We start from the raw sequence: 16027 nt of genomic DNA on the forward strand, positions 1-16027 counted from the left end.
CATCATGCTCCAGCTGGACACATGAAGGTTCCTGGAGCATGATGCCCCAGGGAGGGCATAGAAGTTCCATGTCCCTTCCCCTTCACCTTGCCCTAAGTCTCTCTCTTCATCTACACCCTTTACAATATCCTTTATAATAAACTCGTAAGCATTAAGTGTTTCCCTGAGTTCTATGAGCTCTCTGAACCCAGTTCTCGTTTTTTTGTTTTTGTTTTTTTGAGACAAAGTTTTGCTCTTGTTGCCCAGGCTAGAGTGTGATGGTGTTTGGCTCACTGCAACTTACACCTCCTGGGTTCAAGCAGTTCTCCTGCCTCAGCCTCTTGAGGAGCTGGGATTATAGGCATCTGCCACCATGCCCAGGTAATCTTTGTATTTTTAGTAGAGATAGGGTTTCACCACATTGGCCATGCTGGTCTCAAACTCTTGACCTCAGGTGATCCGCCCACCGCGGTCTCCCAAAGTGCTAGGATTACAGGTGTGAGCCATCGTGCTCAGCCATTCTTTTGGGTTTTTATGGGTGCTTCGTGATGTCACAATTCTGTCCCCCAGGATATAGGGCAGGACTCTCTCTGGGGAGGGTCTTAAGTCCCACAATCAAAAAGTCTGTGAAAGGAGGGCAGGAGAAGGTCAGAGACCTGCCCCAGAGGCCTAACAAACTCAACATCATAACAAAAGACTAACAAGAGGGGAAAATCTATGGCCTAACACCACAGATGCTAAGCTCTTTATACCTTATCTCTGAACGCTGTTATCCTCATATTAGCGATGAGGTTTACAAAAGTAGGTAATTGTGCCGAAGGGAAGTGATACAATCTGCATTTGACAGAGTCTAATTTAGTCCAGCTCTATCAATTGCTGAAGCCTACTTTCTTAAGCCTACTTTATGACTACCTAAGAGCATGCACTTCCTGAGATAACCAAAGAAATAACAACAAACACCTACATAGCACTTACTATGTTATAGGCCAAACACTTTATATTAACTCATTTAATCCTTACAGCAGTTCATGAGATGTCAATATTATTAATATTGTAATTTTACAAATGAGGAAATTGAGGCATCAAAATGTTTAGCCTGCACCCTTAATCAGTATGTTATGCTCAATCTCTGAAATACTATTGTTTTGTATATACTGATAACTACTATTTTATCAGTAGACATTAAACTTTTAAGAGTTGGTTTTACTTGAGATCAGAATTGAGGTCTGTTAGACTACATTTGTTGTCTATTCCTGCATAATAAACTGCCGTACACTTAGTGACTTAGTTCAACCACCATTTTGTTTACCTGCTCACAGTTCTTTTGGTTGGTGATTTGTGCTCAGCTCAGCTGGATATCTGGCTGGGCTGGGCTAAATTCTCCTGTTCTTGGTTGGCCTCTCTCCAGGGACCTGTTTATAGGTAAAGAGTATCTAACCGAGCCTCAGGCTCCTAATTCACACAGCATCATTTCTGTTGCATTTTATTGGTTAAGTCACAAGGTTAGACTAGATTCAAAGGGTGGGCAGTAGAGTTCACCTTTTGATAGGAGTGTTTCTGCGAAACACTTTCTAATCATTTTTTAATCTGCCATATAAACAAAATAATGGAAAACCCCTATTTGATACTGATTAAGATGAACAGTTTGAAGTTTGACCTTTGTTAGGGAATAAAAAAGGTTAACATTTGATTGTCAGGACATTGTTAAGAGATTCAATAATATAACAAAAATAAATCAACTTCGATATAATTGTTAACTAAAATTTTTAAAATACCCTTTTAAAAGTTAAACTGATCTTGTTTTTAGAAAATCTGAACCATTCAATAAATTAAAATGAAGACAAAATTAAAATGAGGACATAGCTTTGATTTATTCCTAAAATATAAGGTCACTTGTGAAAAAGTAACCAAATACAGTTTTCTAATCCTCAAAATTAATAAGGGACAATTTTTTAAAGTTTGCAAACAATACCATATAGTAGTCAGCCTATTTTTAAATACTGTATTCAACCTGTTTAATCTGGTCAAATTATATACTAAGAATAATTCGTGTCAAATACAGTAGGTGGCACTGTGATAAAACTTTTGTTTCTGTAAAGCGTTAATCTCAGGCTTCAATTGACTGTCCTCTTCCACCTGTGTTGTTGCTAAAAAAAAAAAAAAAAAAAGATGTTTCTAAAGAAGATTAGTCTGAATAGAATCTAGCAACTTCGTTTAACTTAATACGCATTTATTTACAATGTTTTTTTAAACCACAAAATTAAGTACAGTAATGTTGGTGTTCCTTGAACAAAATTCTACCAGTGGTAAAAATGGAGCGTACTATAAGTTGATCCAGAGGCACAGATCTTAATTTCTCAAAATAGTTTCATATGTATTTCAACTTCACAGAAGTTATTCTCAATTTCTCATTCTTAATAACAAGGGTTTTAAATTATTTATTATGTAAGTTGAAATAGCAAAGAAGAAATGCAACGTGAGGCTACAAAAGAGTCAATTTTAATACGGTGATTCTGTTGTACTTTCAGTATTTCATGGTGCTCTTTTCTTTAAATGGAAATCTCAGTAGAAAAATTAACTATGACTTGGATAGTATGAATAGTTTTTTATTCCTTTGAATAACATTTTGAAAGGAGAGTTTTAGAAAACTTGATTATTGTACATTAAAATCACAAGTTAAGACTGTGTTAAGAGTAGGAACTTGGGTTGTGTAGTGTACTGAAGTGTAATGATGCAAGTATCTTACTACTTCATTTGCATTGATTCTGGTTAGATTGGTGCTTCCCAGTCCTGTGCTTACAGGCTTCCCAGTCATCTGTGAGACATCCTTAAGAAAGTTTCATGGATTCTGATTCAGCAGTCATCACAGTGCTGACCTGGGTAAAATCTTGCTGCCATTCTTAATGGTAGATGTATCATGAAAAGTGACACACCACAGCATATTCAGTCTTCTGAAGTTATCTTTGAATGGCCTTTTGTTTCAGCTTTACTAGGAGGCAGAAATCCTTATTTAAAGTCTATTTAGCATGTTTTTATAAAGTTACATTTTGAAATAGGTAAACATTTAGAAACAGCAACAAAAAGCATAAAATCTTAGAAAGCTATTATAAAAATAGAAATACTAAGTTTTTGTAAGTATGTAGTGGTCATCAAATATGGAAAATATACATTATTTGTGATACTTACTAATAAACATTGTTTTTCTTCCTTACTATTAAATATTGGGGCTTCCTTCGTATTAAAAAATGGGGCTTATTTGTTATTTTGGTGGTAAAACAGGAAAATTCTAAATGAAATTTATCCAATCATAATGTCTCCTCTCTCCTTGCCCATTTGAGTTCTGACAAATTAGTTAGAATCTAAATTTAGATTGTGATCTCTTATTTATTTAATTTTTGTTTCTCTTTTGAGTTTGTTAGAGTAATGACATTGCTTTTTTACCGTCTGTTTCTGATTGCCACCTAGACTAGCAAAACTACAGTTGATTGTACATACTATTTTCCAGCTGATTACCTGGCTCAGGCATTTGATTCTCTTTGTTTGGACTTGAAGACAGAAGAAGGAAAAACCTTGTTTTTAGAGTATCAAGCTGTTCCAGTAATATTAAGTCATCTAAGAATATCCAGTAAAGGACTCCTGTCTAATGTTACTGATAGTTTGCTCCAGATGACGGTGGAATCTAGTAAGTTTTTAAGTTCTATATGTGTAAAGAAAGCGGGATGATTTTTCTGTCTTCATCTTGTCTGCATGTATAACTCCATATAACAGATACTATTGCATTTTTAAATGCTTTAAAAAAGTATTTTAGGTTCTGGGGTACATATGCTGATCATGTAGGATTGTTGCATAGGTACATACTTGGCAAGGTGGTTTGCTTCCTCCATCCCCCATCACCTGTAACTGGCATTTCTCCTCAAGTTGTCCCTCCCAGCCTCCCCACCTGCCGCTGTCCCTCCCTTTGCCATCCCCCCACACCAAGCCCAGTGTGTAATGCTCCCCTCCCTGTGTCCATGTGTTCTCATTGTTCAACACCCACCTATGAGTGAGAACATGCAGTGTTTGGTTTTCTGTTTTTGTGTCAGTTTGCTGAGAATGATGGTTTCCAGATTCATCCATGTCCCTAAAAATGACATGAGCTCATCCTTTTTTATGGCTGCATAGTATTCCATGGTATATATGTGCCACATTTTCTTTGTCCAGTCTATCATTGATGGGCATTTGGGTTGGTTCCAGATCTTTGCTATTGTAAGCAGTGCTGCAGTGAATATAACATGTGCATGTGTCTTTATAATAGAGCTATTTATAATCCTTTGGGTATATACCCAGTAATGGGATCGCTGGGTTAAATGGAATTTCTATTTCTAGATCCTTGAGGAGTTGCCACACTGACTTTCACAATGGTTGAACTAATTTACACTCCCACCAACAGTGTATAAGTGTTCCATTTTCTCCACATCCTCTTCAGCATCTGTTGTCTCCAGATTTTTTAATGATAGCCATTCTGTCTGGAATGAGAAGGTATCTCAGTGTGGTTTTGATTTGCATTTCCCTGATGACCAGTGATGATGAGCATTTTTTCATGTTTGTTGGCTTCATAAATGTCTTCTTTTGAAAAGAGTCTGTTCATATCCTTCGCCCACTTTTGAATGGGTTGGTTTGTTTGTTTCTTGTAAATCTGCTTTAGTTCTTTTTAGATTCTGGATATTAGGCCTTTGTCAGATGCGTAGATTGCAAAGATTTTTTCCCATTCTATTGGTTGCCTGTTCACTCTAATGATTGTTTCTTTGGCTGTGCAGAAACTCTTAAGTTTAATTAGATCCCATTTGTCTATTTTGGCTTTTTTTGCCATTGCTTTTGGTGTTTGAGTCATGAAATCCTTGTCTATGCCTATGTACTGAATGGTTTTGCCTAGTTTTTCTTCTAGGGTTTTTATTGTGTTAGGTTTTATGTTTAAATCTTTAATCCATCTAGAGTTAATTTTAGTGTAAGGTGTCAGGAAAGGGGTCTAGTTTCAGCTTTGTGCAGACGGCTAGCCAGTTTTCCCAGCACCATTTATTAAACAGGGAATCTTTCTCCATTGCTTGTTTTTGTCAGGTTTGTTGAAGATCAGATGGTTTTTGATGCTATTTAATTGAGTCATTAATAACATCACTAAGAATTAAAAATCAAATTCTTTGTTTAGATTTTCACCAACTTAGCAGTTTCCAGTAATCTGTTATGTGGGTACACTGCAAACATTACTCACATATTGAAGCCACTTTTTCTGTTCTCTTTTGTTCCAGCATTCCAACATATCTAATTGTATATTTCCCGTTTGCTCAGAATGAGTGAGATCATCAAATACATCTTCACCTAAAGTGAAAATAATGACCCAAACATATTCCTGTTGTTGTCTCTTCACCTGTACTCTTGTATTGGGGCAGGGGGGAATTGGGGATGGGGCACTTTGGCTGTGTATGTGGCTACTCTGTTTAATTCCTATTTATAATGTTTTGTAGTCTGTGGGTTGTTTTCCCTTTTGATTTTTATATTGATAAATCAGATTATTTAAACTTGCTATTAATGATTTCTAGTTGGGCAAAAATATGTATAGGGATGCTAAACATCAGTGTTTTAGTTTGCTTCTATTGGCATTGCTCTTTGAACCTCATGCAGTCTCTTGATTCATAACAAGTAGACATTTTGCTTAAATAATTCTTTTTCATTGTTGCCTTCTTCCCCCTTCCCTCTACAGCACTCCTAAAAATGTCCCTTCCAGAGGTGGAAGTTGAAAGTGAAAGCCATTGCTCTGCATGATAGTAAGCAGCCTGTGGACTTGGTGGCTGCCTTTGGGCAACTCTCTCCCTAATGTTTGGGTAGAAAGTGTCGTTATGCTTCCTAACTAGGTGCATTCAGTGTATGGTTTCACATTTTAAGTTAACTTTTATACATGGTGGTGTTTTTCATTCACAGAATCCCTGTGAAGGAGGCCTGGGGAAACTGAGGCTTAGAAAAACTAGGTAACTTCTCCAGGGATTCCACAGCTAAATACAGGTAGAGCTGGGACTTAAAGCCCAACCACTGACTGTAGACATAAGGCTTATTCATTCTACCAAAGCACTATAACTAGGTTTTCCAGGTTTGTTTTCTTCTCCTGTCCCAAACGTCTTATACTGTCTGATATATTTTATCAACATTTTTAGCTATTTGTAACTGTTAAAATATTGGACTTATAGTTGATGACTAGCTACCTAGATTAGTAATCTTGGAGTTTTGTATTTTGGTTTACTAATGTAAGGAGTAGAATGAGAAGTGAAAAGTTAGTGAACTGAGGCTTCTAGTATTCCTTAAGTGGCTAGATTCTCAACTTGTTTCACAGGAATTTTTCTTTTAATGAGAAAAAAAAAATCATACCAGATACAGAAAACAAACCTTTCTGAATATGTCTAACAGAGATTAATTACATCTTTCTTGTTGTCAGAGGAAAACAATATAATTTTATGAAATAGTTGACCTGCTTAGGTGAAATGACATTGTGGCACTGTAAATCCAAATTTAAAAAAATTATCTTAGATGAGATAGTCAACAGTCATTCACATTTGTTTACCATTGTTCAAATTACTCTCAAATTCAGCCAGGTGTGGTGGCTCACGCCTGTAATCCCAGGAATTTGGGAGGCCGAGGCAGGCGGATCACTTGAGGTCAGGAGTTTAAGACTGGCCTGGCCAACATGGTGAAACCCTGTGTCTACTAAAAATATAAAAATTAGCCAGGCAGAATCGTTTGAACCCAGGATGTGGAAGTTGCAGTGAGCCAAGATCGTGTCACTGCACTCCAGCCTGGGTGACAGAGTAAGACTCCATCTCAAACAAACAAACAAACAAAAAATCCACAAAAGACAAAACACCAATGCTGTGCCCTTCTTGTTCAAATCAAGTTAATGAGCAGTATCTAATGCTGATCACTACCAAAGCCTTATTGTTTTTAGTGATGCAAAAATTTTGCAAGTTTGGAAATGGGTGAATCTTTGATGATGTCTGACTGAAGAGCATTTACTTGCTTGATGAGTTACCCATTTTTAATGTAAATTCAGTACTTCTTGGTCAGCCAGTACAGTTTATTGGAGGGAAAAATGATTGATCAAAGTGAAGCAAATACTTCTTTAGCTGTTGGTTTTTTGTTTTCCTAGGTTTGATTTTGTGTGTGTGTGGCTGTTGTTAACAGGATTGTGCTCTTGATTTGCTTTTCAGCTTGAATGTTATTGGTTTATAGAAATGCTTCTGATTTTTTTTCTTAAATGTGTTGTTTTAATGCAAACTCCTGATTTTTGTACTTTGAATTTGTAACTTTAAACTTTGCTGAAGTCATGTTTCAGGTCTGGGAGTCTTTTGGCAGGATCTTTAGGGTTTTCTAGGTGTAGAATCCTATTGTCAGTGAGGAGAGATAACTTGACTTCCTCTTTGGATGCCTTTTATTTCTTTCTCTTGGCTGATTGCTCTTGCTAGGACTTTAGTACTGTGTTGAATAGGAGTGGCGAAAGTGGACCACCCTGTTTTGTTCCAGATTTTAGGGGAAACCCTTTCAACTTTTCTCCATTAAGTATAATATTGACTGTAGTTTTGTCTTCAATGCCTAGTTTGTTGAGGGTTTTTATCCTAAAAAGATGTTAGATTTTATCTAATGTTTTTTCTGCATCTATTGATATGATCATATGGTTTTTGTTTTAAATTCTCTTTTTACACTTATTGATTTGCATATATTGAATCACCCTTGCATCTGAGGAATGAAGCCCACTTGATCGTGGTGGATTACCTTTTGATGTGCTACTGTGTTCCATTTGCCAGTATTTTGTTGAGGATTTTTGCATCTGTGTTCATCAGGGATATTGGCCTGTAGTTTTCAACTTTTGTTGTGTCTTTGCCAGATTTTGGTATCAGCATGATACTGGTTTTGTGGAATCAGTTAGGGAGGAGTCCCTCCTCTTTGATATTTTGGAATAGTTTCAGTAGAATTGGTATCAGCTCTTCTTTGTTCATCTGTTAGAATTTGGCTGTGAATCCATCTAGTCAAGGACTTTTTTTTTTAGTTGGTAAGGTTTTTATTACTGATTCAATTTTGGAACTCAATACTGTTCTCTTCAGGGTTTCAATTTCTTTCTGATTCAATCTTTGGAGGCTGTATATTTCTGGGTAATTACTAACCTAGTTAGTGGTTTATTGATCTTGTTTATCCTTTCAAAGAACCATTTTTTTCATTTCGTCAATCCTTGTATAGTTCTTTTAGTCTCAACTTCATTTAGTTCTGCTCTGATTTTTATTATTTCTTCAGCTAGTTTTGGTGTTTAATTTGTTCTTGTTTTTCTAGTTCCTTTAGGTGTGACATTAGGTTGTTAATTTGAGATTTTTCTTTTTCATGTAGGCATCTAGCACTATAAACTTTCTTCTTAACACTGTTTTTGCTGCATCCTAGAGGTTTTGGTATGTTATATCTTGATTTTCATTGTTTCAAATATTTTTTTTATTTCTGCCTTAATTTTGTTCTTTACCCAAAAGTCATTCGGGAGCAAGTTCTTTAGTTTTCATGTATTTGTTTGTTTTTGAGAGTTCCTCTTTGTATTCATTTCTATTTTTCTTCCACTATGACCCAAGAGGATTCTTGGTATATGTCAAGTTTTTTTTTTTTTTAATTTGTTGAGACTTGCTTGATTACTGAGCATGTGGTCTATCATAGAGTATGTTTCACATGCAGATGAGAAGAATACATATTCTGTAGTTGTGAGAATGGCCCATGCTACTTAAAAAGAAAAGAAAAAGTTGTTGCAAAAGGAATCTTGATGGAATTGATTTGCAGATAGATTATCTTACCTTACTAAATGGGCATTGGTGGCCAGGGCCAGCCTTGTGAGGGGCCATGTTTCAAAGCATTGTGTTTACAGTGCTCTAAGGAGTGCAGAGCTTCCTCAGGGGTCTTCACAGGCTGGGTGGTGGTGTCAGTGGGCCTAACTCCAAGTGCCTGTGACTGGTTCACTTTGCATATGATGGGGGATTTTGGATTTTCAGATTAGGGATGCTCAACCTGTGTAATGTGGTGATTATGGTTAATAACAAATATGTTACAGACTTGAAAATTGCTAACAGAGTACATTTTAAATCTTGTCGCCACAAAAAGCAAGTATGTGAGGTAATGGATATGTTATTTAGCCTGATTTAGCCATTCTACAATGTTTACATACTACATGATATTGAAATATATTGTACATGGTAAAGATACATGATTTTCATTTGTTAATTAAAAAACAAGTATCCCAGAAAAATATATCTTTGCTATCAAAAGATACGTAGTTACCTCATATCTTTTTTCTGCAAACAGTTTTCTTGATGTTGGACAGCTTTTCTTTTCTTTTTTTTTTTTTTTTTTAACGTGGTTAGATACTAGTATATATATAGTTGCATACTTGCAAGTAGGCTATGTTTATCTGTTTGAAATATCAATATGCAAGAAAATCCTAGGAAATGTTAAAAGATATACTTGAGTTGTTCTGTTTAAATTCTGTATGTCAATTTGGGTAAAAAATAACAAAGATAACAAAGAATCATCAACTACTTTGGACTATATTCCATGCATTAAACTTATTCTGAGATCTAGAACTTACTTCTGAACATATCTCTATGGTTTAGTTGCAATATTAGGTTGTTAATTTGAGATCTTTCTATTTGATACAGGTACCGTTTTTCACTGACAGTTATTTTCCTTGATTTGGACAATATAGTTTCTTCTCTTTTGCTGTTTTAAATTTATTCAACCATTCTGTTATGTTTTTGTTATTTAGGAGATTATAAGAAGGATAATTTCAATGAAATTATAGATGCAATATTTCCAACAAAGCACCAACCTAATCCTACATACATATAATCTGTTTTCTCAGTTAAAAGCTTTTACATGGAAACATTCCCCTTAGGAAATACAATGGGAAGATTTATTTTTAATAACTGAAGAGTATACAACTATAGCAAAGGTCGTGTAGTGCAGTACTTTAGCTGTGTGGTATTTTCAAGAAACTCAGAGAAGCCAGGGTAGCTGAAGCAGAGTTAGTGAGGGCAGAGAAGTAGAAGAATCAGATTGGGAACTAGCTGGGTGCTCATTGGGAAGAGCTGTGTTGAGCATCAGCAAGACTTGGGGATTTTTATGTAGTAAAACTTCTAGATCTTTTTCTTTCTATTCTGATTTGTTGACTTTAATGTTATGAGCTTTTAAATATATTTCTACATAACCTTTGTTTTTAATTATTGCTTAATTTTTATTATGTTTATCATCATTTATTATTTATAAGGGGATTGAGTTTTATGAAATTTGATAAGAAAATGGATTCGTTGGCATTCTTTCCTAGCACAAAAGAGCTTTGAAGTTGTTCTTGGTCAGCCACTTCAGGGATATGTGGCACAGGGACTTAATGAACTAACAATTCCTTCTGTAACTTCTGAAGTCTACTTAAGAGTCAATTAATGGGTGCTTGTAGCCATATATTTGCTATTGGTTTCTGAATACTGCCAGATTTAGAGGTCTCTTAAAAGTTACATAATCACTTTAATGATGCTTTGTATCCCCTTGTCTGACACTGTTAACAAAATCTCTGTTTCTAAGATAAAAGGCTAGTCTTTCTCTTGTGTAACACCAGATAGTACTAGATGATGCATTACACTAGTGTGTAACACTAGTGAGCCCTTCTTGGTCAACATTTAAATTTGTGTTATATAATGTATTTTGAGGAAACCTATTCAAATATTTTGTGGGGAAAAAAACCAAAACATTGCGTATGATGGAGGATAAAATCGAACCCACCAATTAGTGTGGTAAAAAAAGCTAAGAGAGGAAATAATTAAATATGTAGATGATGAACACACTATTTTTATTTTTTTTAAAAAAATTAAAATTCTGTAGCTATTTAACTTAAGGAATTATTTTTAACAAAATTGTATTCATTGTTTAAAAGGTAACACATTTTAAGGCCAGGTGTGATGGCTCATGCCTGTAATCTCAGCACTTTGGGAGACTTAGGAGGGAGGACTATTTGATCCCAGGAGTCTGAGACGAAGCCTGAGCAACATAATGAGGCCAGTCTCTACAAAAAAATTTAAAAATTAGCTGGGCATAATGGTGTAAATTTGTAGTCCCAGCTACTTAGGGGGCTTTGGCGGGAGAATCACTTAAGTCCAGGAGTTCAAGGTTGTAGTGAGCTATGAACATGACACTGCACACCAGCCTAAGCAAGAGTGAGGCCCTGTTTTAAGAAAGTAAGTAAATAGTAACACATTCACCTGTCATAATTTCAAAAGTACCAAAGTGAAAAGCCTGCCTTCAGTTACTGTTTCCCTCCCTGGAGGGAACAGCTGTGCGCGCGCGTGTGCGCGCGCGCGCACACACACACACACACACACACACACGCATACACATTTTAACTTTTTTCTTTTTATCACAGGAATGCTAACATGTTGTATATATAATAATATATATATATATATTATTGTCAGGATTATATCTTGAAGATCTTATATAAATGCATAATTTCATCAATTAAAATTCATTCATTTAAGCAGACCACCATTGATGGTTATTTTGGCTGTTTCTAGTCTTTTGCTAATATAAACAGTGCTTCTATGAATAACCATATACAAAACTTAAGTTTGTACATGTGGGAGCTTATTTGGTAGTAGTGACTTAGAGTTCTCTTGTCAGTTAAATAACGTGTTTCCATTTCATTAGGACCAGTTTTTAGAGATTTATATCTTTCTCTTTGGGGGAAAATATTTCCCTGTTTCTTCTTTTTCCTTGGTATTCTCTGTTGATGTTTTTGTGCCTTAGACAAAAGAGTCACTTCTCTTTGTCTTTATGGACTGGCCTCATTCTGGAGAAGACCCTCACCAATCAGCCCAGACAGAAATTCAGGAATCTTTGAATTTTTTAAAATTATTTTATTTTTATTTTTATTATTTTTTATTGTACTTTAGGTACTGGGGTACATGTGCAGATCATGCAGGATTGTTGCATAGGTACATACATGGCAAGGTGGTTTGCTGCCTTCATCCCCCCATCACCTATATCTGATATTTCTCCCCTCGTTATCCCTCCCCACCCCCCTGCTGTCCCTCCCCTAGCCATCTCCAACTGACCGCAGTGTGTGATTTTCCTGCCAGTTCCATCTACTGTCTTTGTTCTTAATAGTCCCTAGGAATCTAGAATATTTCAGGTCCCTTCAGCATCTGAGACCATGGAGACTGAATCCATTTCCTCACGCAGTCCCCATTTAAGGTGAGTGGCCGGACACACAGTGCCTCTCTGTTCATTCCCAGGTAGAAGCTAAAGAGCTGGGGGTTTTGCCTGCTTACTCCGTGATGAGCCAGATATAGAGGGTGGGATGGCTGGTTACCAACACTCCAAATTGCCACGAGTGGTCAGAGTTTGCTGGGTTCTGTTAGTGCTCCAAGACAGGCTAGACATAGACCAGTTTTCTGGGTAGTTCCTGGAAAACTTTGGACATTAGACATATAGTGTACCTCTTTCTCTCCCTGGGGAGAAGCTAGGAGCTGGGGGATTTTGTTCCTGTCATATAAAACTGTGCCAGGGGATTATGGCAGTATGGTATCTGAATTGACTTTCTGGCTTTGATGTGACTGGTGTCATACTTACCTGGTGTGCAGCAGCCTCTTAAAGTTACTGGATTTCACACAAAGGGAATTTGGCCATGGGGATTGTTGTGGAATCATTTTGCTTGTTGGAAGAAGGAAGGTCCAAGGGTCCTCTTCTGCCATTTTGATTATGTCATTCCTTCTGCCTCCCTTTTATAAGGATACTTGTGATTGTAGTTAGACCTAATCAAATGATCCAGGATCATCACCTCCATCTGAGGATCTCTAACTTAATCACATCTGCAAAGCCTTTGTCACATAAGCTAACATTCACCAGTTCCCGTGACGGGGATGTAGACATCTTTTGGGGAAACCATCATTCAGCCTACCATGCTAGTCTTTCATTTTTATCTCCTCATCAATTTGAGAATTTTCTTAGTACCAGTTTGCATGTATATCTGCTGCATTTAGGGTATTCAAGGCATAGGTACAAGCATTTGACCACTTCATTATGTCTTACAGTGCAGTTGTCCTCAGGTATTAACATATTGAAATGATTAAAATATTACCTTATTATAAATTCCCTTTCCCCCTGTATTATAAATAGTATATTATATTGATTAAAAAGATATATGTGAATAGATTATATTGTTTATGGTTATTTTAGAATAATTAAAGGGGAATTACAAAATATTTATTATGAAAAGATTCTACTGAGTCACTGGGTTGAGAACTGTTCCTCTAGCTTAGCTATGTATAATTTAGATAGATATACTTTCTGGGGGTCTCAGAAATTAAGTGACTTATTTAATGTCACAGGGCTAGGGCTGGGGCAGCGATGAGAGGAATAACTAAGTCTTTTAGAAGGAGAAAAGGTGGACACAAGAGAGAAGTTCTCCCCTGGAAGCTAGGACTCCAGAACTGAGAGATTCCAGAGTAGGAATTACTGGCAGCATTAATTTGTCTCAGGAATCAAAAAAGCAAACAAGAAAGAAAAAGTAAATGCCTTGGAATTCTCTCAGGAATGAGAAGTAGAAGGAACAACATGGTTCGAAACCGGGAAAATGGCAGGCTCCGAAGTTTACTTGGGGACTTGTTAGTTATGAATATGGATTACCCTGCTCCAAGAGCGCTTTTGTCCCTGGACTAGCACTCCCCTCCTCAAGCCTCTGGCAAGTTCCTACTCATCTTTCAAGAAATAGCTCATCTTGAGTGCATTTCACACCATTTCTCCTTCCAAAAAGGAATGAGGGCGGACTTGAAAAAAATACTGAAGAGGAAAATTCATTTGGGTGTTTTTCAAAGACTATGTAAGTCTATTCATACTATTGCTTTTTTTTTCTTTTTAAATATTTCCTGACCCTTTTCCAGTTTGAGAGATGGGCAACCGAAGGTTTTTGGTTGGTATTGGATATTGCTATGTTATGGTACAGCTTTTGAGTCATCAGAACTGGAATGGAAGCCTAACTAAAAATTATACATTTTCATCCCATGTAATAGCATGTTACTATGAGAGTTGAGGCGAATTTTCTTTAAAAAATAATTTTATTCTGATTACTCTTGCCTTAGAATTCTGAAAAGATTAAAATAACTGTTATCTGAGAAACTTGGATTCTGAGCATTTAAACTGGAAAAATGTTCTAGTCAGTTATTGACAGGCTGATGACTAACATATGTGGACATAATCATTACCAAAAAGTGTGCTGACTTGTTGACAGCATGTACTTTTAAAAAAGATATAACCACTATAGGAAATATTGGCAGATAAATAATTCTCTCGAGAGATTTCAGTATTGACTTTAAATTAATAAAAATTATTTTCTTAAGTTGCAATCTTTTTTTGTCAGATAACATATTCGTATAGTGTTGGTGCAGGGAGTCTGTAGTGCCCCTTTTTTATTATTACTGAAAGTAACTTGTAGCTGAGATTGGTTGTGTCTTCAGGTAATCTTTCTCAAATTGAATATTTAAATACCTTCCACCAAGCCTATTAACTATACATTTATATAAAATATTGTGACTCAACAAAAGCATTGAAAAAATTGTTTCAAGAAATAACTTTAGACCTTTGCAGCAGAGTCTGTGGGTTGGCTCCCCCATCATCATTCTCACCCCTTTCGACCTTACCTGCCTCTCTTCTAGAGACTATAACACCTAAAAACTTTCTCCTCCAGCCTTTCATTGCTGGCAGGGTAGCTACATGCTTGACACACTGGAGGCCAGTAAGATGCAAACCAGAAGTCTGCTGAGGGTTCTGGGAAATCTTTGCATTTCTTCTGAAGAAGAACAGATATAATTGGCACTTATTCCCATGCTGCCCTCCTTTTTGCTTTGTTGTGTAAAGCCTTTGACCATGACACATAAAAATAATACTAAGGATATTTTCATGAGAAAACCTGAATAAGAAAAAAAAGCTAAGGATTTTGGAACAGAAACAAAGAATCTGGGTTTCTGATGACATTGTCTCGCACCTAAATTGGTTCCATGAAGTACCTACCTTTTATGAAAGAAAAAGAAAATGATTTTTTTTTCTGTTTGATTAAGCTACTATAAGTCAGATTTTCTATACATTCCAAGCTGAACCAACACAGACTTTATTTCATACTTGGAGAGGGTTTTATTTTGCTTCCTAAGAATTCTGTTTTGTTTCCTTAAAGAAAAATCTTTTTTTCATGGTATTGTTCATGCTCAAGCAGCGCAAAATTCAGTCATTAGCAAAATGGCTGACTAGGATGCCGCAGGTGCTTGTTTCCCCACAGAAACATCAAATAAATAGCTACAGACTACTAAAATAACTTGGTAGGAACTATGGAAACCCGTCAAAGGTCTGTAGCAACCCAGCAAATGCCCAATCAAGAAAAAGCCACGTGCAAAATGATGGGAAATTCTGTGATAATTTTACTCACTGTTGCTCTATCTCTGGCACAATGCAGCGCAGAGAGAAGTAAATGGCCCAGTTTTTCATTCCCTTCCTCAGGACAGATGGATTCAAGCAGAACTAGTTTGAAGCATTCTTGCCTATCAGTGGCTTGCCCAAGAAACTGGGTTCAGACTCGCCTCACTCAGAGCACATACAGGGAACGTGGCATGGTTTGAATCACAGGCTGAAGGCCAAGGAAGGCAGTGGTGGGTACTAAAACTACGGGAAGATAATAGACCTGCAGATGTGTGGGAGCAAGAGGTTATGCACAGAGAAATACTATACAACATCTAAGGCCTTGAGAAGAAGGTTGGGTGAGATTCTGGGAAATTAAGACATTTAAAGGTAGCCAGAGGAAACAAGAAAAACAAAAAAACAAAACAAAACAAAAAACCAGAAAGCACACACAGGCCCAGATAGGATGCATGCCCAGAAAAGACCTTAGACGACCTTAAGCACACTCCCTATGCTGTTCCCAAGGCTCAGGGGCTTGATAAGTAGCAAAGGTCTTCCATGTCAGTCTTCA

At 36.6% G+C, this 16027-nt stretch overlaps 1 protein-coding gene across 4 annotated transcripts in view; it reads left to right on the forward strand.

The window, feature by feature from the left end:
* Positions 1-16027, forward strand: part of CCDC138 (coiled-coil domain containing 138) — an 83388-nt gene that overhangs the window by 57445 nt on the left and 9916 nt on the right. For 3 of the 4 annotated variants that reach the window (XM_032263027.1, XM_032263028.1, XM_032263029.1), the window contains one exon: positions 3485-3661. In XM_032263027.1, the coding sequence (XP_032118918.1) occupies positions 3485-3661 (177 nt within the window). Of the gene's footprint in view, positions 1-3444; positions 3662-16027 lie in introns of those variants that run through there. The other variant, XM_032263031.1, reaches the window with a different exon arrangement.

This window comes from Sapajus apella, unplaced genomic scaffold, assembly GCF_009761245.1.
Source record: "Sapajus apella isolate SASKATOON/1434 unplaced genomic scaffold, GSC_monkey_1.0 scaffold134, whole genome shotgun sequence".
In the NCBI taxonomy this organism is placed as follows: domain Eukaryota; kingdom Metazoa; phylum Chordata; class Mammalia; order Primates; family Cebidae; genus Sapajus; species Sapajus apella.